Source organism: Notolepis coatsorum (genome assembly GCF_963971535.1).
Source record: "Notolepis coatsorum genome assembly, chromosome: 3".
In the NCBI taxonomy this organism is placed as follows: domain Eukaryota; kingdom Metazoa; phylum Chordata; class Actinopteri; order Aulopiformes; family Paralepididae; genus Notolepis; species Notolepis coatsorum.
In genome coordinates, this window is record NC_140167.1 from 196,076,368 (window position 1) to 196,100,640 (window position 24,273).

Consider the following 24,273-nt stretch of genomic DNA (forward strand, 5'->3'; position numbering starts at 1 on the left):
AGCCCCCTGTTGGAGAGAGAGGACAAGGTACTGGGATGTCAATTTGTCCTATTTAGTGATATGGGCTGTTTATTTTACATTTGTATTCATTTATGTATTTGGCTATGTCACTGTTATTGGAAGCCATTTGTGTCAAGTGTTATGTTAGCTTATTGAACAATGTGAATGTGGCACTTATGTATATATATAATGTATATATATCTGAGTATCTTTTCTTTGTCTTTCTTTGTCTTTTCACTTCAGCTCTTACGTTGTGAAATGAAAATAAACATTCATGAAACACCAGTAAAGGAGTCCATCCATCACTCTCCCAGGGATGCTACAATAGGAAATAAGCAAACAGTCTTTATTGCTGTCAGTCTTTGACAAGGCAACACGCATGTCATCCTCAAGGCTCAACTTGGCCCTATATTTTGTTTTCAGAGCTGTCATGGATGAAAAGCCAGCTTCACACAGATATGTGGTGCTGAATGGTATCAACACCTTAACTGCTGCATCATGAGATACTTGGTACTCAGCACCACACTCTGAAACTAGCTCTCCAGGTGGTATCAGATGAGATTTCAATGAGTTCTTCCAAGAGTTTGGATGGAGATGTGTCAGGAAGCTTTGTCTCAATGTTGTCTGTAAAGTTTTTTTTTATCGAGAGTAACTTGGTGATCCTTTTCTGTGTTTTATTAAATAATGATTTTCAGATTTTGAGAAATGGTCAAACTTATCCAAATATGGTATTTTCATGGAGAACAGTGCAGCTGCAACAGATAGCACTTTAGTGATAATTTTCTGTAATAAAAAAAAAGAAATTATCTCAAGGCCCCCCCTGTCATGCCTCTGCGCCCCCCACTTTTGAGAAACACTGCGTTAAGCAGTATCGATAAGAGTAGTAGTATCGATAAAATCCTAACGATACCCATCCCTATATAACATACATCTGTCCACGTAGATTACATTACATTACATTAACAAAGCGTATTGCCCTTTTGACATGTGGCCTATTCATAATCATGAAAGTTTATTTCTTATTTTTTATTCTGTACTTAGTCTTCACACATTCATAAATAACACTTACAGAAAAGCTGGTTTGTGCACTGTAATAAAAGAAGTTTTCAATGGGCCTTTTTTTATTTTATTTATCGAATACCGTGATATACCGTGAAACGGGGTATTTTTGCCCAAGGTTTTCATACCTTCAAAATGTCATACCGGCACATGCCTAATTACAGTACTATTATATTGTAGTTTTTTTTATCAATAAAAAAAATATATTACATATATATTGTTGGTGCTCCTTACATTTTGGTGGGTGCTCCTACATTTTTGCTGGTGCTCCCAAGTATTTTTTTTTATTTCGAGCCCTGGAAATGCTTCTTTCTGTTTTGCTCCTGAGAGTGTGCTAGATAAAAATAGATAAGTATAAAATAAGTATAAAATAGAAAGTCAAAAGTATGTAAACAAGTGTAAACAAAAGTGTTCAATATACATATATACAATATACAATGCAGAGTAGAGAAAAAGTAACTGAGTTACAATACAATATACAGTACAATGCAGAAATGGGATGAGGTACAATTTAGGGTAAGGTGCAATGAGGTACCGTATGAGTTGTAGTGAAAATCTCTTTACCAATAAATATAAGGTGTGTTAAAGTGTTTAAAGTGGGTAAAGTGGGTTCTGCAGTGAGTTGTTTATTTAAAGTGAGTGTGTACGTGTGGATGTGTGTGCTGTGAGTGTATTTGATGGTTTGTTACATAGTGTTATTGTCGTTGAGCATCCTGATGGCCTGGGGATAGAAGCTCCTTTTGAGTCTCTCTGTGCTTGCCATGAGACTCTGGTATCGCTTGCCTGACCGCAGCAGTTCAAAGAGGCAGTTGTTTGGGTGCTAGAGTCTTTGATTATTCTCTTAGCCTTACCCCTGCAACGCTTGTTGTAAATGTCTTGGAGAGTGGGAAGCCCACCTCCAATTGTGCGTTCGGCTTAACGGGCCACGCTCTGTAGTCTGCTAGTCTGACACAGAGGTCCGTGAGACTGTAATGAATAAAAAAAATCAAATAAAAGAAAAAAACGATGAAAACGATCGAAAACCCGACTCGTGTTTTGGCGCTCAACGCATGGCGAGATAACCCAACTATAGTCGTGGTTGGCCGTGAATGAGTTAAAGCAGTTAGGAGAGACAGGGAGAGAGAGAGGGACCTGGGTCGAGAGAGGGTCGAGCTCGGCAGAGAGAGAGAGAGGGAGACCCGGGTCGAGAGAGGGTCGAGCTCGGCAGAGAGAGAGACAGAGAGAGAGGGAGACCCGGGTCGAGAGAGGGACGAGAGAGGGTCGAGCTCGGCAGAGAGAGAGAGAGAGAGAGAGAAGGAGACCCGGGTCGAGAGAGGGACGAGAGAGGGTCGAGCTCGGCAGAGAGAGAGAGAGAGAGAAAGAAAGCGACTGTGCTGATCTTCGTTGATTTTCTCCACGTTGCCAAGACGCCTTGTCTCCACGCAGCCTAATACTGTTAGTCTCACTCAAGTAATAGAGAACAAATGGCTCAAACAAATGGTTGAGCCATGAAGGAAACGACATACTGCATTATGGGACGGGTGGCAAGTCAACCTTCCCTCAAGAGCAGACAGACAGCGTCCTCAAGAGCAGACAGACACCGCCCTCAAGAGCAGACAGACACCGCCCTCAAGAGCAGACAGACAGCGTCCTCAAGAGCAGACAGACAGCGTCCTCAAGAGCAGACAGACAGCGTCCTCAAGAGCAGACAGACACCACCCTCAAGAGCAGACAGACACCACCCTCAAGAGCAGACAGACAGCGTCCTCAAGAGCAGACAGACACCGTCCTCAAGAGCAGACAGACACCACCCTCAAGAGCAGACAGACACCACCCTCAAGAGCAGACAGACAGCGTCCTCAAGAGCAGACAGACACCGTCCTCAAGAGCAGACAGACACCGTCCTCAAGAGCAGACAGACAGCGTCCTCAAGAGCAGACAGACACCGTCCTCAAGAGCAGACAGACACCACCCTCAAGAGCAGACAGACACCACCCTCAAGAGCAGACAGACACCACCCTCAAGAGCAGACAGACACCACCCTCAAGAGCAGACAGACACCGTCCTCAAGAGCAGACAGACACCACCCTCAAGAGCAGACAGACACCGTCCTCAAGAGCAGACAGACACCGTCCTCAAGAGCAGACAGACACCACCCTCAAGAGCAGACAGACACCGTCCTCAAGAGCAGACAGACACCACCCTCAAGAGCAGACAGACACCACCCTCAAGAGCAGACAGACACCACCCTCAAGAGCAGACAGACACCGTCCTCAAGAGCAGACAGACACCGTCCTCAAGAGCAGACAGACAGCGTCCTCAAGAGCAGACAGACACCGTCCTCAAGAGCAGACAGACACCGTCCTCAAGAGCAGACAGACACCACCCTCAAGAGCAGACAGACACCACCCTCAAGAGCAGACAGACACCGTCCTCAAGAGCAGACAGACACCGTCCTCAAGAGCAGACAGACAGCGTCCTCAAGAGCAGACAGACACCGTCCTCAAGAGCAGACAGACACCGTCCTCAAGAGCAGACAGACACCGTCCTCAAGAGCAGACAGACACCGTCCTCAAGAGCAGACAGACACCGTCCTCAAGAGCAGACAGACACCACCCTCAAGAGCAGACAGACACCGTCCTCAAGAGCAGACAGACACCGTCCTCAAGAGCAGACAGACAGCGTCCTCAAGAGCAGACAGACACCACCCTCAAGAGCAGACAGACACCACCCTCAAGAGCAGACAGACAGCGTCCTCAAGAGCAGACAGACAGCGTCCTCAAGAGCAGACAGACACCGTCCTCAAGAGCAGACAGACAGCGTCCTCAAGAGCAGACAGACACCACCCTCAAGAGCAGACAGACACCGTCCTCAAGAGCAGACAGACACCGTCCTCAAGAGCAGACAGACAGCGTCCTCAAGAGCAGACAGACACCACCCTCAAGAGCAGACAGACACCACCCTCAAGAGCAGACAGACAGCGTCCTCAAGAGCAGACAGACACCGTCCTCAAGAGCAGACAGACACCACCCTCAAGAGCAGACAGACACCACCCTCAAGAGCAGACAGACACCACCCTCAAGAGCAGACAGACACCGTCCTCAAGAGCAGACAGACAGCGTCCTCAAGAGCAGACAGACAGCGTCCTCAAGAGCAGACAGACAGCGTCCTCAAGAGCAGACAGACAGCGTCCTCAAGAGCAGACAGACAGCGTCCTCAAGAGCAGACAGACACCGTCCTCAAGAGCAGACAGACACCGTCCTCAAGAGCAGACAGACACCGTCCTCAAGAGCAGACAGACACCGTCCTCAAGAGCAGACAGACACCACCCTCAAGAGCAGACAGACAGCGTCCTCAAGAGCAGACAGACACCGTCCTCAAGAGCAGACAGACACCACCCTCAAGAGCAGACAGACAGCGTCCTCAAGAGCAGACAGACACCGTCCTCAAGAGCAGACAGACACCGCCCTCAAGAGCAGACAGACAGCGTCCTCAAGAGCAGACAGACACCGTCCTCAAGAGCAGACAGACACCGTCCTCAAGAGCAGACAGACACCGTCCTCAAGAGCAGACAGACACCACCCTCAAGAGCAGACAGACACCGTCCTCAAGAGCAGACAGACACCGTCCTCAAGAGCAGACAGACAGCGTCCTCAAGAGCAGACAGACACCGCCCTCAAGAGCAGACAGACACCACCCTCAAGAGCAGACAGACACCACCCTCAAGAGCAGACAGACACCGTCCTCAAGAGCAGACAGACACCACCCTCAAGAGCAGACAGACACCACCCTCAAGAGCAGACAGACAGCGTCCTCAAGAGCAGACAGACAGCGTCCTCAAGAGCAGACAGACAGCGTCCTCAAGAGCAGACAGACAGCGTCCTCAAGAGCAGACAGACACCGTCCTCAAGAGCAGACAGACACCGTCCTCAAGAGCAGACAGACACCACCCTCAAGAGCAGACAGACACCGTCCTCAAGAGCAGACAGACACCGTCCTCAAGAGCAGACAGACACCGTCCTCAAGAGCAGACAGACACCACCCTCAAGAGCAGACAGACAGCGTCCTCAAGAGCAGACAGACAGCGTCCTCAAGAGCAGACAGACACCGTCCTCAAGAGCAGACAGACACCGTCCTCAAGAGCAGACAGACACCGTCCTCAAGAGCAGACAGACACCACCCTCAAGAGCAGACAGACACCGTCCTCAAGAGCAGACAGACACCGTCCTCAAGAGCAGACAGACACCACCCTCAAGAGCAGACAGACACCGTCCTCAAGAGCAGACAGACACCGTCCTCAAGAGCAGACAGACACCACCCTCAAGAGCAGACAGACACCGTCCTCAAGAGCAGACAGACACCGTCCTCAAGAGCAGACAGACAGCGTCCTCAAGAGCAGACAGACACCGTCCTCAAGAGCAGACAGACACCGTCCTCAAGAGCAGACAGACACCACCCTCAAGAGCAGACAGACACCGTCCTCAAGAGCAGACAGACACCGTCCTCAAGAGCAGACAGACACCACCCTCAAGAGCAGACAGACACCGTCCTCAAGAGCAGACAGACACCGTCCTCAAGAGCAGACAGACACCGTCCTCAAGAGCAGACAGACACCACCCTCAAGAGCAGACAGACACCACCCTCAAGAGCAGACAGACACCACCCTCAAGAGCAGACAGACACCGTCCTCAAGAGCAGACAGACACCGTCCTCAAGAGCAGACAGACACCACCCTCAAGAGCAGACAGACACCGTCCTCAAGAGCAGACAGACACCGTCCTCAAGAGCAGACAGACACCGTCCTCAAGAGCAGACAGACACCGTCCTCAAGAGCAGACAGACACCGTCCTCAAGAGCAGACAGACACCGTCCTCAAGAGCAGACAGACACCGTCCTCAAGAGCAGACAGACAGCGTCCTCAAGAGCAGACAGACACCACCCTCAAGAGCAGACAGACAGCGTCCTCAAGAGCAGACAGACAGCGTCCTCAAGAGCAGACAGACACCACCCTCAAGAGCAGACAGACACCACCCTCAAGAGCAGACAGACACCGTCCTCAAGAGCAGACAGACACCACCCTCAAGAGCAGACAGACACCGTCCTCAAGAGCAGACAGACACCGTCCTCAAGAGCAGACAGACACCACCCTCAAGAGCAGACAGACAGCGTCCTCAAGAGCAGACAGACAGCGTCCTCAAGAGCAGACAGACACCGTCCTCAAGAGCAGACAGACACCACCCTCAAGAGCAGACAGACAGCGTCCTCAAGAGCAGACAGACACCGTCCTCAAGAGCAGACAGACAGCGCCCTCAAGAGCAGACAGACACCACCCTCAAGAGCAGACAGACAGCGTCCTCAAGAGCAGACAGACACCACCCTCAAGAGCAGACAGACACCACCCTCAAGAGCAGACAGACACCGTCCTCAAGAGCAGACAGACACCGTCCTCAAGAGCAGACAGACACCACCCTCAAGAGCAGACAGACAGCGTCCTCAAGAGCAGACAGACACCACCCTCAAGAGCAGACAGACACCGTCCTCAAGAGCAGACAGACAGCGTCCTCAAGAGCAGACAGACACCACCCTCAAGAGCAGACAGACAGCGTCCTCAAGAGCAGACAGACAGCGTCCTCAAGAGCAGACAGACAGCGTCCTCAAGAGCAGACAGACACCGTCCTCAAGAGCAGACAGACACCGTCCTCAAGAGCAGACAGACACCGTCCTCAAGAGCAGACAGACAGCGTCCTCAAGAGCAGACAGACACCGCCCTCAAGAGCAGACAGACACCACCCTCAAGAGCAGACAGACACCGTCCTCAAGAGCAGACAGACACCGCCCTCAAGAGCAGACAGACACCACCCTCAAGAGCAGACAGACACCGTCCTCAAGAGCAGACAGACACCGTCCTCAAGAGCAGACAGACACCGCCCTCAAGAGCAGACAGACACCGTCCTCAAGAGCAGACAGACACCGTCCTCAAGAGCAGACAGACACCGTCCTCAAGAGCAGACAGACACCACCCTCAAGAGCAGACAGACACCGTCCTCAAGAGCAGACAGACAGCGTCCTCAAGAGCAGACAGACAGCGTCCTCAAGAGCAGACAGACACCGTCCTCAAGAGCAGACAGACACCGTCCTCAAGAGCAGACAGACACCGTCCTCAAGAGCAGACAGACACCGTCCTCAAGAGCAGACAGACACCACCCTCAAGAGCAGACAGACACCACCCTCAAGAGCAGACAGACACCACCCTCAAGAGCAGACAGACACCGTCCTCAAGAGCAGACAGACACCGTCCTCAAGAGCAGACAGACACCACCCTCAAGAGCAGACAGACACCGTCCTCAAGAGCAGACAGACACCGTCCTCAAGAGCAGACAGACACCGTCCTCAAGAGCAGACAGACACCGTCCTCAAGAGCAGACAGACACCGTCCTCAAGAGCAGACAGACACCGTCCTCAAGAGCAGACAGACACCGTCCTCAAGAGCAGACAGACAGCGTCCTCAAGAGCAGACAGACACCACCCTCAAGAGCAGACAGACAGCGTCCTCAAGAGCAGACAGACAGCGTCCTCAAGAGCAGACAGACACCACCCTCAAGAGCAGACAGACACCACCCTCAAGAGCAGACAGACACCGTCCTCAAGAGCAGACAGACACCACCCTCAAGAGCAGACAGACACCGTCCTCAAGAGCAGACAGACACCGTCCTCAAGAGCAGACAGACACCACCCTCAAGAGCAGACAGACAGCGTCCTCAAGAGCAGACAGACAGCGTCCTCAAGAGCAGACAGACACCGTCCTCAAGAGCAGACAGACACCACCCTCAAGAGCAGACAGACAGCGTCCTCAAGAGCAGACAGACACCGTCCTCAAGAGCAGACAGACAGCGCCCTCAAGAGCAGACAGACACCACCCTCAAGAGCAGACAGACAGCGTCCTCAAGAGCAGACAGACACCACCCTCAAGAGCAGACAGACACCACCCTCAAGAGCAGACAGACACCGTCCTCAAGAGCAGACAGACACCGTCCTCAAGAGCAGACAGACACCACCCTCAAGAGCAGACAGACACCGTCCTCAAGAGCAGACAGACAGCGTCCTCAAGAGCAGACAGACACCACCCTCAAGAGCAGACAGACAGCGTCCTCAAGAGCAGACAGACAGCGTCCTCAAGAGCAGACAGACAGCGTCCTCAAGAGCAGACAGACACCGTCCTCAAGAGCAGACAGACACCGTCCTCAAGAGCAGACAGACACCGTCCTCAAGAGCAGACAGACAGCGTCCTCAAGAGCAGACAGACACCGCCCTCAAGAGCAGACAGACACCACCCTCAAGAGCAGACAGACACCGTCCTCAAGAGCAGACAGACACCGCCCTCAAGAGCAGACAGACACCACCCTCAAGAGCAGACAGCGTCCTCAAGAGCAGACAGACAGCGTCCTCAAGAGCAGACAGACACCGTCCTCAAGAGCAGACAGACACCGCCCTCAAGAGCAGACAGACACCGCCCTCAAGAGCAGACAGACACCGTCCTCAAGAGCAGACAGACACCGTCCTCAAGAGCAGACAGACACCGTCCTCAAGAGCAGACAGACACCGTCCTCAAGAGCAGACAGACACCACCCTCAAGAGCAGACAGACACCGTCCTCAAGAGCAGACAGACACCGTCCTCAAGAGCAGACAGACAGCGTCCTCAAGAGCAGACAGACACCGTCCTCAAGAGCAGACAGACACCGCCCTCAAGAGCAGACAGACACCGTCCTCAAGAGCAGACAGACACCACCCTCAAGAGCAGACAGACACCACCCTCAAGGTGTTTCATGACACAATGCTATATTGAAGGCCTGCGGGCCAAAGAGCCACCCAGGACCGGGATTGGCCGAGATTCAAGTTTAAATCAGCAAGCCTGAGTGTGATTGGATCACTGACGGAACGACGGCCGTGCTTGTCCGACTCGGGAGGCCCCCTGCAATCGACTGGTAGATCCAAAAGACACAGCTCCCCACCTCTGAACTGTCCTCTCCGATGGGGGTCGCTGAGGAAACACCTCATCGCTTGGGGTTCCGAGGCCTGTATCAGTGTATCAACCTGGGGGTCCTTGACACCAAAAAGGGCAGAGAACCACTGAATGCTGAATGAGCCGACACTGTCCCACACGCGCCTGACGAGGCCCCTGACCATGTCGACCCTCGGACCAACTAAACCATATTGTCAAATGAATGAACCCTTTAACTACCACACTACAGAAGGTTAACCTTTCACTACCACACTACAGAAGGTTAACCTTTCACTACCACACTACAGACGGTTAACCTTTCACAACCACACTACAGACGGTTAACCTTTCACTACCACACTACAGAAGGTTAACCTTTCACTACCACACTACAGACGGTTAACCTTTCACTACCACACTACAGACGGTTAACCTTTCACAACCACACTACAGACGGTTAACCTTTCACTACCACACTACAGACGGTTAACCTTTCACTACCACACTACATAAGGTTAACCTTTCACTACCACACTACAGACGGTTAACCTTTCACTACCACACTACATAAGGTTAACCTTTCACTACCACACTACAGAAGGTTAACCTTTCACTACCACACTACAGAAGATTAACCTTTCACTACCACACTACATAAGGTTAACCTTTCACTACCACACTACAGAAGGTTAACCTTTCACTACCACACTACAGAAGATTAACCTTTCACTACCACACTACAGAAGATTAACCTTTCACTACCACACTACATAAGGTTAACCTTTCACTACCACACTACAGAAGGTTAACCTTTCACTACCACACTACAGAAGATTAACCTTTCACTACCACACTACAGAAGATTAACCTTTCACTACCACACTACAGACGGTTAACCTTTCACTACCACACTACAGAAGATTAACCTTTCACTACCACACTACAGAAGGTTAACCCTTTCACTACCACACTACAGAAGGTTAACCTTTCACTACCACACTACAGACGGTTAACCTTTCACAACCACACTAGAGAAGGTTAACCTTTTACTACCACACTACAGACGGTTAACCTTTTACTACCACACTACAGAAGATTAACCTTTCACTACCACACTACAGAAGGTTAACCTTTCACTACCACACTACAGAAGATTAACCTTTCACTACCACACTACAGAAGGTTAACCCTTTCACTACCACACTACAGAAGGTTAACCTTTCACTACCACACTACATAAGGTTAACCTTTTACTACCACACTACAGAAGATTAACCTTTCACTACCACACTACATAAGGTTAACCTTTCACTACCACACTACAGAAGGTTAACCCTTCCACTACCACACTAGAGAAGATTAACCTTTCACTACCACACTACAGATGGTTAACCTTTCACTACCACACTACAGACGGTTAACCTTTCACTACCACACTACAGAAGGTTAACCTTTCACTACCACACTACAGAAGGTTAACCTTTCACTACCACACTACAGAAGGTTAACCTTTCACTACCACACTACAGACGGTTAACCCTTTCACTACCACACTACAGACGGTTAACCTTTCACTACCACACTACAGACGGTTAACCTTTCACTACCACACTACAGAAGGTTAACCTTTCACTACCACACTACAGAAGGTTCACCTTTCACTACCACACTACAGAAGGTTAACCTTTCACTACCACACTACAGAAGGTTAACCTTTCACTACCACACTACAGAAGGTTAACCCTTTCACTACCACACTACAGAAGGTTAACCTTTCACTACCACACTACAGAAGGTTAACCTTTCACTACCACACTACAGATGGTTAACCGTCTGTAGTGTGGTAGTGAAAGGGTTAACCTTCTGTAGTGTGGTTGTGAAAGGGTTAACCCTTTGTCGTGTGGCAGTGAAAGGGTTAACCTTCTGTATTGTCACAGTGAAAGGGTTAACCCTTTGGTAGTGTGGTAGTGAAAGGGTTAAGGGGGGTGTCAACCCATTTCTCTTAAAGGGGACATGCATTGCTATTCCTAGCACTATTTGGGCAACTTTACACAATTCATGTGAGTCTATTGAACACATCTGTAAGGTTTTATTCAAAAAAATGCATTGTTTTATATTATTTCTAATCAAGTACTCAAAAGCCACATTTTCTCACTTTGGATTTCAGGCTGTGTTGGCCTGGCTCCGCCCATAAGCACTTTGAGTGGCAGTCATCCACACAGTCTGCGACTGGCACAGAGAGAGATAGAGAGAGACTGAGGGGGATACTAATTAATCTTAATCCCACGGGACAATGCATTGGTAACTTGTTTCAAATGACAATATATACCTCTGTGATTATTATTGTACGGATCGGAATACGGGCGTGCGCGTGGGAGCATGCGCAAAGATATTACAGTGATATGCTAGTGCTCCCGACTCAAGAGAGAGAGAGATAGAGAGAGACAGACAGACGGAAAGAGATGACAGCAGCGCGACGCGCGTGTGTGTATATGTGCTCTGTCGCGAGTGTGTGTAAACTAAGCAGGGGCAGACAGCTGAGGAGAGATCGCTCAGAGAAACGCAGTGTATGAGCCTCTCTATCTGTTTCTCCCTCTCTCTCTCTCCCTCTCTCTCACTTGCTCTCTGCCTCTCCCGTTTGAGGAAGTGTCGGGTTCCACTATGCGCTACAACCACAGAGCCAATCAGATCACAATCAGCTCCACCAGCTCCCAGTTACGTCACAGAGCGAGTCAAATCAGAATGACCTAATTAACTGGAGGAGGAAATTGTCTCAACTGAATGAGAGCAATCCGCCAATATGGTATTTAGAGACACAGACCCATTGATACTAACCCCTATTACTATATAACAATGCTAAACACTGAAAAAAGCCATTTATAATGCATGTCCCCTTTAATTCCTCAAACGTGGACTTTTGTGTTTGTGTATGTGTGTGTGTATGTGTGTGTATGTGTGTGTGTGTATGTGTATGTGTGTGTGTGTGTGTGTGTGTGTGTGTGTGTGTGTGTGTGCGTGCGTGCGTGTGTGTGTGTGTGTGTGTGAGAGTGCGTGCTCTACCTTGATGCCGGTCGGGCGGAGCAGGCCCCAGGTGTCTCTGTCCAGGCCGAAGACGAAGGCGTTGGCCAGGCCGTGGAGCGGAGCGAACAGGACGTGCAGCAGGGTGAGAGGAAACGACGGCTCCTGGGGGTGGAAGGCGTCGTGGAGCCTGGAGGAGAGAGAGAGAGAGAGAGAGAGAGAGAGAGAGAGAGAGAGAGAGAGAGAGAGAGAGAGAGAGAGAGAGAGAGAGAGAGAGAGAGAGAGAGAGAGAGAGAGAGGACAGACGCAGAGTTCATCTGTTAAACAACAATCAACGACGTGTAAATAAAGTGACAATCAGAGGTGAGAAGGCAGGAGGGACTGTGAGTGACACAGAGAGAGACACAGAGGGAGAGAGAATGAGTGACAGAGAATGAAGAACAGGGAGAGAGAGAAAGAGAGAGAGAGGGAGGTAATGAGAGAGAGGTACATAGGCAGGGAGAGAGAGAAAGAGGAAGAAAGAGAGAGAGAGGAGTGGGAGGGGGGGGGGGATTTATAACAGCGTTTAAGAGCCCATTAGGGTGTGTGAGACGGCTGGGCTGACACATTCTTGGCTACCGCTCTCCGACAGCGCACAGCACTTAACAAGGACAAGGGGGAGTGCGGCGCTCAACTGCCTCCTCTAGCCTCTCTCCCTCTCTCTCTTCCCCCCTTTTCTCTCTCCCTCTCCTCTCTTCCTCTCTTTCTCTCTCTCCCCCCTCTCTCTCTCTTCCTCCCTCTCCCCTCTTCCTCCCTCCCCCCTCTCTCTCTCTCCCTCCCTCCCCCTCTCTCTCTCCCTCTTCTCTCTCCCTCTTCTCTCTTCCTCTCCCTCCCTCTCTCTCCCCCCTCCCCCCCCCCTCTCTCTCTACGTGATCACAGCTTCACCGTCATCCTCTGCCTCTGGATTTCCGTCCCTGTGTCCTCTGCGTTATGAGGCTCTCTTCCTTTGCAATCTTTTTCGTCCACGAGGCTGCCCCCCCCCCCCTATCCCAGGAGCCTGCAGCGCTGGGCCTGGGGCATGGCTGGGAGGAGGAGGGGGAGGGGGAGGGGGGGGGGGGGGGCGCTGATGTTCAGTGGCCTACCCCCGAGCTAATGGCTGGCTCTCAGAATGACGCTGCTCAGCCATTAACCCTGGATTAACCCTGTATTAGCGCTGCTCGCTGGGTTTCGCCTGCCGCTAATGTCTTTTATTGATCTATTAGCGAGTTGCGTCAAACCTGCCGTGTGTGCACTGCTCGCAGTGTTTTCCAAGGGCGGTGTTGTCTGACTGTGTGTATGTGTGTGCGTGTGTGTGTGTGTCTGCGTGTGCGTGTGTGTGTGCAGGGCACGACCCGGGTCATATGTTATCAAAGGCACGATGTCGAGAGGAGATTCGGTGACGTGTGTGTGTGAGTGTGGGTAGTGAGTGAGTGGGTTTGCGTGTAAGGGGGCTATTTCTGGCATCGCCTTTTTCCTTCTTCTGCCGCCGCAAAGAAACACGATCGGTGTCCGGGAAACGAGAGCTGGCAGCCAGCAATCATCTGCCTGCCACACACACACACACACACACACGCACGCATACAAATGAGCGAGCGCGCGCACACACACACACACACACACACACACACACACACGGCACCTAGCAGTGCCGAGCAACACGCGCCATGGCAACGGAACAGCCGCAAGAGGCGAAGAGCCTTTCCGACGGAGAGAGAAATGAAAGGAAGAAAGAAAGGCAGGCAGGGAGGGAGGGAGAGAGAGAGAGAGAGCGGGCGAGCAAGAGAGCAAGAAAAGGGAGCAGGGAGAGATGAGTGTTGGAGAAAGAGCATGGCATAGAGAGAGAGAGAACATTATAAAGAGAGGAAGGCTACAAGGAAGAGTGTGGAGGGTGTTGAGAGAAGAGAGGAGAAGAGAGAGGAGAAGATGAGAGGAGAGAAGAGAGGAGTAGAGGAGAGGAGAGGAGAGGAGAAGAGAGGAGGGGAGATGAGAAGAGAGGAGAGAAGAGGAGGAGAGGAGGGGAGAGGAGAGGAGAAGAGAGGAGAAAAGAGGAAGGAAAGGGCTGGAGAAGACTCAACCTGGAGAGAGAGAGATGAAACAGAGAGACAGAGGGCAAGAGATGAGTCAGAAAGAAGGGGAGGGAGATTGTGAGCGGGTAACACAGAGAAAGAGAGAGAGAAAGAGAGAGAGTGGAGGAGGACAAGCCTGTGTCTCCTGTGCGAGTGGAGCCTAATGAAAGATGAATGAGAGAGGGAGTAGTAGGAAGGAGCGCGTGGCTGCGGGCAATGTCTGACTGAGTGTGTGTGTGTGTGTCTGGGATTGTTTATGTGAGTGTGGAGATGGGTGGGGTGGGGGTGGGGCTATGGCTAACAGTTGGCCAACTGGTGCTGGACAGCAGGGGAGATATTGAATACATGGCAGGTACACACTAAAAACAGATGGGTCAATTCTATAACCCAATTTCTTGGTTAATCGTGTTGGGTTAAAATTATGGGTTAATTCTCTGAGCATAACCATTATTTGGGTTATTGAGATTAAATTTTGACCCAATTTGTGAGTTATAATAATTATGGGTCAATTTTCTGAGACATAACCCATGTGTTGGGTCAGAGAGCTGGGTGTTTCCGCCGGGATCTGCAAAGCTACACCCCTCCCCCACTGGGAACTATCGTACATGCCTTTTGTCAGTCAGAGGGTCATGTTCACGTTCACAGTCAACACGGTCCAACAAACCCTCTTCACGGAAAAGACTTCACTGACTCAAGGTAAGATCTCGTTTCCATCCATTGTGCCTATTGCGTCGTGTTAACCATGCACTGTGAACGTTGTGGAACTAAATTAGCTAGCTCTTCACAGCTAGTCTAATGGCTAGCTGGGACTCGTTACCTAGCTAGCTAGCTAGCCACCGCAAGTTGCAACTTAGCTACTCATTTCTATAATCGGTTCATCTCTAACCTTGTAAAAATATGTGGTAACCTCTATTAATAAATAAGCCACACAACACGACACGACACATAAATCATTACCGTTCAAGCATGCTACCGAAAGTGACCAAGTCTATGAGTATTACAAAGGTTCTGGCTAGTAGCTAGGCCTAGTTAGCCAGTACTAGTAACGTTACTGTTATTGCTAATTTGACCGTGTTTTGGGTTGTAATGATACCAGATTAACTGGAGACTATCTATAGCTGTGTAACGTTATATGATTGATATCTTTATTAACCATATGTGTGTAATAAAGCTGTTGTCCTCTCAATGCGGTGACATAGCTGGTTGGCTAGCTAGCTACATACTGTGATTTAGCGCCATTTTGAGGTCTACATTTTCCATCATCTCTCTAATGTCCCGCGATTCGGGCATCAATTTACAACATCCTATACTAAATTAAGCAGTAGACTGCGGAAGCCAGACATGTGGTGAGGCTTTTTACACCTGAATTCAGTGCTAAATATTCTAGGCTGCTATGTCAGCTATACTTGGCCTATCGTTCACACGTGGCTGAGTACTTGGGCATGAGGCATTAATTAATTGCAGATGTGTTCATTTCCACATTGCTTTCTGTTTTGTTTCAGGCCAGTCTTGATGGACAGCTTTGTCACAGAAAAATTTATTGAGTGGCAATTGCCAGAGCTCACAGACAGTTTTAAAGGTGAGCATTTTTATAATTTTTTTTTAACTTTGACCAGACCAGGTTCTTTTTAGCGTTTATCGTTTTTTTTTTGTTTTTTTTTGGTCAAGCATGACCGACAGAAACAGGTTGAATGGGATATAGATCAGGGGAAGACACTCTGAGAAAATACGGCGAGTCCGGGAGTCGAACTCGTGTACCCCAGATCCGTGACGCGCACGGTTGTCCCCGACACCGAAATAGCGCCGAGATACGCGGTGAGCTACTGGAGCTCCCCAGGTGAGCATTTTTACTTTCTTGACCATGAAAATGTTTCCATGACTAAGCAGTATAGGGTTTCAACACACATGCACACACATTATTCTGTTCTTCATCTTGGTTCTCATCCTGTTCTTGTCCTGGTCTCTGGTCCTGTGTTGGAGTTTGCTGCCTGGACTGTAAAAGTCTTTCTTTGTTTTCTGTCTTTTGTCTTTCAGATAAAGATATCGATGAGGAGGCGTTTCAACTTTTAGATGACGAAACAATCCGGAACCTCATCCCCAAAATAGGCCCCCGGCTCAAGTTCTCAAAACTTTACAGAGAATTTGTAAGTGATCACTAAGTTAAGAGTTCTAACATATCAAGGCAGATGGCGTATACATGCTTTAAATGCAAAAGGCTAATTCCTGGTGATGCCAAGTCTCTCTTTTCACATTTACGAGTAGCACACAATATAAACGCTTCATCCACTTATATCCAATGTTGTGAGGGAGTTTGTAGCAGAACATTTTCTTTCATTCGGTCTTACAGAAAGCACTTGCAAGGAGAACATAACGACAACCAGGCCCTGGCCCAGCCACCTAATGTACCAAATCAGGCTGCTAATATTTTCAATGCTGAAGAGCTAGTACTTTCTTGACATTGAAAATGTTTCCATGACTAAGCAGTATTGTTCAGTAGGGTTTCAACACACATGCATGCACACACAAATTATTCTGTTCTTCATCTTGGTTCTCATCCTGTTCTTGTCCTAGTCTCTGGTCCTGGCAGCCTGGTCCTGTGTTGGAGTTTGCTGCCACTGGATGGCACTGAAATTACTGTAAAAGTCTTTCTTTGTTTTCTGTCTTTGTCTTTCAGATCAAGATATCGATGAGGAGGCACCACCAGTACCCCCCTCACCAGAACCAGCAGTACCTCCCCTCACCAGAACCAGCAGTACCTCCCCTCACCAGAACCAGCACCTCCCATCACCAGAACCAGCAGTACCTCCCCTCACCAGAACCAGCAGTACCTCCCCTCACCAGAACCACCAGTACCTCCCCTCACCAGAACCAGCAGTACCTCCCCTCACCAGAACCAGCAGTACCTCCCCTCACCAGTACCTCCCCTCACCAGAACCACCAGTACCTCCCCTCACCAGAACCAGCAGTACCGCTTTTGGAGTTCGCAAAAGAGGGGTGGAGTTCTAGAGGAAGCAAGGTAAGCAAAAAAAGCCATATAATGCGCAGCTCCTCCCCCTCAGGGAATGCTACACCCATTTGCAAGGGGGCAGAACAGGAAGCACAGCCCCCCTCGTCCTTCGCATTGGCTTAGCGGGGCAGGCAAAGCTGAAAGCTTCAGAGAGCCTAACTGCTGCTTCAGAGAGCCTAACTGCTGCTTCAGAGAGCCTATCTGCTGCTTCAGAGAGCCTATCTGCTGCTTCAGAGAGCCTATCTGCTGCTTCAGAGAGCCTATCTGCTTCAGAGAGCCTATCTGCTGCTTCAGAGAGCCTATCTGCTGCTTCAGAGAGCTTATCTGCTGCTTCAGAGAGCCTATCTGCTGCTTCAGAGAGCCTATCTGCTGCTTCAGAGAGCCTATCTGCTTCAGAGAGCCTATCTGCTTCAGAGAGCCTATCTGCTGCTTCAGAGAGCCTAACTGCTGCTTCAGAGAGCCTATCTGCTGCTTCAGAGAGCCTATCTGCTGCTTCAGAGAGCCTATCTGCTGCTTCAGAGAGCCTAACTGCTGCTTCAGAGAGCCTATCTGCTGCTTCAGAGAGCCTAACTGCTGCTTCAGAGAGCCTATCTGCTGCTTCAGAGAGCCTATCTGCTGCTTCAGAGAGCCTATCTGCTGCTTCAGAGAGCCTAACTGCTGCTTCAGAGAGCCTATCTGCTGCTTCAGAGAGCCTATCTGCTGCTTCAGAGAGCCTATCTGCTGCTTCAGAGAGCCTAACTGCTGCTTCAGAGAGCCTATCTGCTGCTTCAGAGAGCCTATCTGCTGCTTCAGAGAGCCTATCTGCTGCTTCAGAGAGCCTATCTGCTGCTTCAGACAGCCTATCTGCTGCTTCAGAGAGCCTATCTGCTTCAGAGAGCCTATCTGCTGCTTCAGAGAGCCTAACTACTGCTTCAGAGAGCCTATCTGCTGCTTCAGAGAGCCTAACTGCTGCTTCAGAGAGCCTAACTGCTGCTTCAGAGAGCCTATCTGCTGATTCAGAGAGCCTATCTGCTGCTTCAGAGAGCCTATCTGCTGCTTCAGAGAGCCTAACTGCTGCTTCAGAGAGCCTATCTGCTGCTTCAGGGAGCCTAACTGCTGCTTCAGAGAGCCTATCTGCTGCTTCAGAGAGCCTATCTGCTGCTTCAGAGAGCCTATCTGCTTCAGAGAGCCTATCTGCTGCTTCAGAGAGCCTATCTGCTGCTTCAGAGAGCCTATCTGCTTCAGAGAGCCTATCTGCTGCTTCTATCTGCTGCTTCAGAGAGCCTAACTACTGCTTCAGAGAGCCTATCTGCTGCTTCAGAGAGCCTAACTGCTGCTTCAGAGAGCCTAACTGCTGCTTCAGAGAGCCTATCTGCTGCTTCAGAGAGCCTATCTGCTGCTTCAGAGAGCCTATCTGCTGCTTCAGAGAGCCTAACTGCTGCTTCAGAGAGCCTATCTGCTGCTTCAGGGAGCCTAACTGCTGCTTCAGAGAGCCTATCTGCTGCTTCAGAGAGCCTATCTGCTGCTTCAGAGAGCCTATCTGCTGCATCAGAGAGCTTATCTGCTGCTTCAGAGAGCCTAACTGCTGCTTCAGAGAGCCTATCTGCTGCTTCAGAGAGCCTATCTGCTGCTTCAGAGAGCCTAACTGCTGCTTCAGAGAGCCTATCTGCTGCTTCAGGGAGCCTAACTGCTTCAGAGAGCCTATCTGCTGCTTCAGAGAGCCTAACTGCTGCTTCAGAGAGCCTATCTGCTGCTTCAGAGAGCCTATCTGCTGCTTCAGAGAGCCTATCTGCTGCTTCAGAGAGCCTATCTGCTGTAGAGAGCCTATCTGCTGCTTCAGAGAGCCTAACTGCTGCTTCAGAGAGCCTAACTGCTGCTTCAGAGAGCCTATCTGCTGCTTCAGAGAGCCTAACTGCTGCTTCAGAGAGCCTATCTGCTGCTTCAGAGAGCCTAACTGCTTCAGAGAGCCTAACTGCTTCAGAGAGCCTATCTGCTGCTTCAGAGAGCCTATCTGCTGCTTCAGAGAGCCTATCTGCTGCTTCAGAGAGCCTAACTGCTGCTTCAGAGAGCCTATCTGCTGCTTCAGAGAGCCTATCTGCTGCTTCAGAGCCTAACTGCTGCTTCAGAGAGCCTATCTGCGCTTCAGAGAGCCTATCTGCTGCTTCAGAGAGCCTAACTGCTTCAGAGAGCCTATCTGCTGCTTCAGAGAGCCTATCTGCTGCTTCAGAGAGCCTATCTGCTGCTTCAGAGAGCCTATCTGCTGCTTCAGAGAGCCTATCTGCTGCTTCAGGGAGCCTAACTGCTGCTTCAGAGAGCCTAACTGCTGCTTCAGAGAGCCTATCTGCTGCTTCAGGGAGCCTAACTGCTGCTTCAGAGAGCCTATCTGCTGCTTCAGAGAGCCTATCTGCTGCTTCAGAGAGCCTATCTGCTTCAGAGAGCCTATCTGCTGCTTCAGAGAGCCTATCTGCTGCTTCAGAGAGCCTATCTGCTTCAGAGAGCCTATCTGCTGCTTCTATCTGCTGCTTCAGAGAGCCTAACTACTGCTTCAGAGAGCCTATCTGCTGCTTCAGAGAGCCTAACTGCTGCTTCAGAGAGCCTAACTGCTGCTTCAGAGAGCCTATCTGCTGCTTCAGAGAGCCTATCTGCTGCTTCAGGGAGCCTAACTGCTGCTTCAGAGAGCCTAACTGCTGCTTCAGAGAGCCTATCTGCTGCTTCAGAGAGCCTATCTGCTGCTTCAGAGAGCCTAACTGCTGCTTCAGAGAGCCTATCTGCTGCTTCAGGGAGCCTAACTGCTTCAGAGAGCCTATCTGCTGCTTCAGAGAGCCTAACTGCTGCTTCAGAGAGCCTATCTGCTGCTTCAGAGAGCCTATCTGCTGCTTCAGAGAGCCTATCTGCTGCTTCAGAGAGCCTATCTGCTGTAGAGAGCCTATCTGCTGCTTCAGAGAGCCTAACTGCTGCTTCAGAGAGCCTAACTGCTGCTTCAGAGAGCCTATCTGCTGCTTCAGAGAGCCTAACTGCTGCTTCAGAGAGCCTATCTGCTGCTTCAGAGAGCCTAACTGCTTCAGAGAGCCTAACTGCTTCAGAGAGCCTATCTGCTGCTTCAGAGAGCCTATCTGCTGCTTCAGAGAGCCTATCTGCTGCTTCAGAGAGCCTAACTGCTGCTTCAGAGAGCCTATCTGCTGCTTCAGAGAGCCTATCTGCTGCTTCAGAGCCTAACTGCTGCTTCAGAGAGCCTATCTGCGCTTCAGAGAGCCTATCTGCTGCTTCAGAGAGCCTAACTGCTTCAGAGAGCCTATCTGCTGCTTCAGAGAGCCTATCTGCTGCTTCAGAGAGCCTATCTGCTGCTTCAGAGAGCCTATAGGTTGCACCCACAGAGTTTGGTTGCACCACCACCAAGCCAAGGTCTGACAACCAAAGTCCCCCAGGCCCCCATAACCTCTATTTAAACTCGAAAAGGCATTGAGGTTTCCCTCATTTACAAAGACGAGTTAAAACCACTGTTTTGAGCACTCCCAAATGTCATTGCACGTTCCATTGGCATGAGAAAAAGAACTTGATTTAATTTAGCTCCCTTGTATAGTTGGTATAAATCTGTTATCTTGCTTATGATTTGCTGTCAACCCAAGATTCACCTGTATTTAACATTCTTTCTTTGCTTATGTGCTTTAGGTTGGGACAAATATGGTGGAGTACCTCCAGCAGGCAAGACCCTCTCCCTCGGTTTTGGTGCTGGGAGAACCACACACATGTTGTGCTCAGGCATTCGTGATCTATGCAGGTCGGGCACACCCTGAAAGCACAATGCTCTGGGCAGTTGATACGTGTTTTAAAGCATTTTATGTATTTGACATAAAGTACCCCAGGCAGTGTGTTCATGCATGGGAGTTTCTCCAGCACGTTATATATAATATTGAGGGACCAGAGTCCAAGCATGTAGCATTCTTAAGGACAGCCGTACGTAACGCAAAACTTACAAATGAGGAGGTGGAATAGGTGAAGTAGCAGGAGGGAAGGTGGAGGAGAGGAGGAGGAGTATAAGGAGAGGAGGTGGCGTAGTGAGGAGGTGAAGTAGGAGGAGGAAGGTGGAGGAAGAGATGGAGGAGGAGGGAGATGGGTAGACGCTAAGTCGCGTATTTCTATATGTATATATTAGTGCTGTCAATCGATTAAAATATTTAACACGATTAATCGCATGATTGTCCATAGTTAACTCGCGATTAATCACAAATTAATCAAATTTCTTTCTTTTTTTCTACCTTTTTTTCTACCTTAAACGGATCTTTTTCAAGTTCCAAGTTTTAATACTCTCTTATCAACATGCGAGTCAACAAATGCTTTCGTTATGCAGCCATTTAACACCTCATGCATTGCAAATTTGCATCAAATTCAAAACAGAGTGATGCACAAAATAACTTAAAAGAAAGAAAATTCATTAAAACAATGAATAAAGTGTACATGAAATAATAGGGGAAAGAAAATGTTGTTACATTCACCCACACAAGGGCTGAGTAATCACACACACCCCCCTCTCTCTCTCACACACTCTCCCAGCTCTCTTTCTTTCTTGCCCCTTCCCTTCTCTCGCACCCCCCTCTCTCTATATATATCTCACACACACACACACACACACACACACACACACACACACACACACACACACACACACACACACACACACACACACACACAACACACACACACACACACACTTCAGAAACAAACATAGTATCAATGAGAGCATCAATAATACACCTGAGTATAGTCTAGTAAAAAAAAATCTTAAAAGTTAATCGTGAGTTAAAAAAAATAGTGGCGTTAATAGAATCGGGCGATAACGTGTTAATACCGCGTTAACTTTGACAGCCTTAGTATATATGTGTTTTGATCTATCAATATCTGGGGGAGTGTTCCAACAGGGCAGTAAAGCAGTACAAAACCATACCGATATGTATTATTTATTATTTAAACAGGAAATCAGTTTGACATGATGTGTTTCATGGGCACTATAGCAGCACAAGCACTTTTTGATGTCCACACGCCGTGACATGTATGCAACAAGTGTAATACATTTTGAAGTTAAATGTATTCTACGCCTTGGTCTGTTCTTTTCATTGATTTCAGCACATTTAGACTGTTATACCTTTCAATCAAGCATCTGTGCCAACCTAATGTAGAGTACTAACTATAGCAGTTGTGTTAGGCCCTTTTCACAGCAGCCATCTTGACACAGCAGGGTAAACCTACATCCTGTGAACCAGACTGACACATTTGTAACTAATCATGTTACTGTGTCCATCTGTTGGTCAATCGTTGTCAATCTGGCTCACAAGATGGCTGCTGTGAATAGGGTCTATTTGACCCTTTTGATGTAACCCAAGATTCAGTCAAAGCAACTATTTTGACCCTTAAAATGGGTTGTTTGTATAACCCAATACGGGGTCAAATCAACTAGGAGGTTGGGTTATTTTGACCCTTAAAATGGGTCGTTTGTATAACCCAATATGGGGTCAAATCAACTTAGAAGTTGGGTTATTTTGACCCTTAAAATGGGTCTTTGGTATAACCCAATATGGGGTCAAATCAACTTGGAAGTTGGGTTATTTTGACCCTTAAAATGGGTCGTTGGTATAACCCAATATGGGGTCAAATCAACTTGGAGGTTGGGTTATTTTGACCCTTAAAATGGGTCGTTGGTATAACCCAATATGGGGTCAAATCAACTTGGAGGTTGGGTTATTTTGACCCTTAAAATGGGTCGTTGGTATAACCCAATATGGGGTCAAATCAACTTGGAGGTTGGGTTATTTTGACCCTTAAAATGGGTCGTTGGTATAACCCAATATGGGGTCAAATCAACTTGGAGGTTGGGTTATTTTGACCCTTAAAATGGGTCGTTAGTATTCGTTTATTTGACCCAAGTTATGGGTCAAATTAAATAACCAATAATAATGGGTCAAATTAACCCTGGTCGGGCCCTTTTTGACCAGTGAATTGGGTCAAAAATAACCCAAATTGGGTCAAATTTGACCAATCTGTTTTTAGTGTGTTATAATCACTGGGTCAACCACACACCAGTCGAGTCCACCACCTGTGAGCAGCCATGTAGCCCATTGTTAGTCCTCACACAGTGCCGTATTATTCAGTTGTTCTCAGCCTCAGTCTCTCGTTTAAAACTTCAGCCGCCCCCCTCTCTCACCACCACAACTATTTTCAAACCAGTCTCACTCGGTCTCATCAACACCCCACAGTTCCCCGCTAAAGTCTCCCTTGCACTCTCTCTCCCTCTCACCCCCCCCTCTCATCAGCTTGTTTTATTTAGCAGCTAACAGATGTACCCCCTTCTTTCCGTCGCTATGAGTGAGGGTTTTTGGTGGATGAGAGTCCGAACGGGATAAGGCCAGTGTCATTTGATTTATTTTCTCAACGTCAACGTAGCCTATACAAGAAGACCAAAAACCCACAAGGCATCTCTTCTACTTACAAGTACGGCCAACACCAGATTATAGCTTGTATCCAAAGCTCATAGGACTCTTGTTGTTGTCCAAAAACTGTTACTCGTCACAGAGCAGTACTGTTGGCTTTGGTCAGTATAATTAATCATGTTAAAACAAGTCACAAGAGCAGTACTGTTTGTTTTAGTCAGTATAATTAATCATGTTAAGACAAGTCACAAGAGCAGTACTGTTTGTTTTGGTCAGTATAATTAATCATGTTAAAACAAGTCACAAGAGCAGTACTGTTTGTTTTGGTCAGTATAATTCATCATTTTAAAACAGGTCACAAGAGCAGTACTGTTTGTTTTGGTCAGTATAATTAATCATGTTAAAACAAGTCACAAGAGCAGCACCGTTTGTTTTAGTCAGTATAATTAATCATGTTAAAACAAGTCACAAGAGCAGCACTGTTTGTTTTAGTCAGTATAATTAATCATGTTAAAACAAGTCACAAGAGCAGTACTGTTTGTTTTGGTCAGTATAATTAATCATGTTAAAACAAGTCACAAGAGCAGTACTGTTTGTTTTAGTCAGTATAATTAATCATGTTAAAACAAGTCACAAGAGCAGCACTGTTTGTTTTAGTCAGTATAATTAATCATGTTAAAACAAGTCACAAGAGCAGTACTGTTTGTTTTAGTCAGTATAATTCA

The 24,273-nt window shown here is 48.6% G+C and overlaps 1 protein-coding gene across 1 annotated transcript in view; it reads right to left on the minus strand.

Annotated features, from left to right (window-relative positions):
- Positions 1-24,273, minus strand: part of LOC311226121 (uncharacterized protein) — a gene marked incomplete at its 3' end in the record, with an annotated part of 126,659 nt that overhangs the window by 27,392 nt on the left and 74,994 nt on the right. Inside the window, 1 exon segment of the mRNA XM_084311496.1 lies at positions 12,099-12,246. Coding sequence (XP_084167622.1) covers positions 12,099-12,246 — 148 coding nt within the window.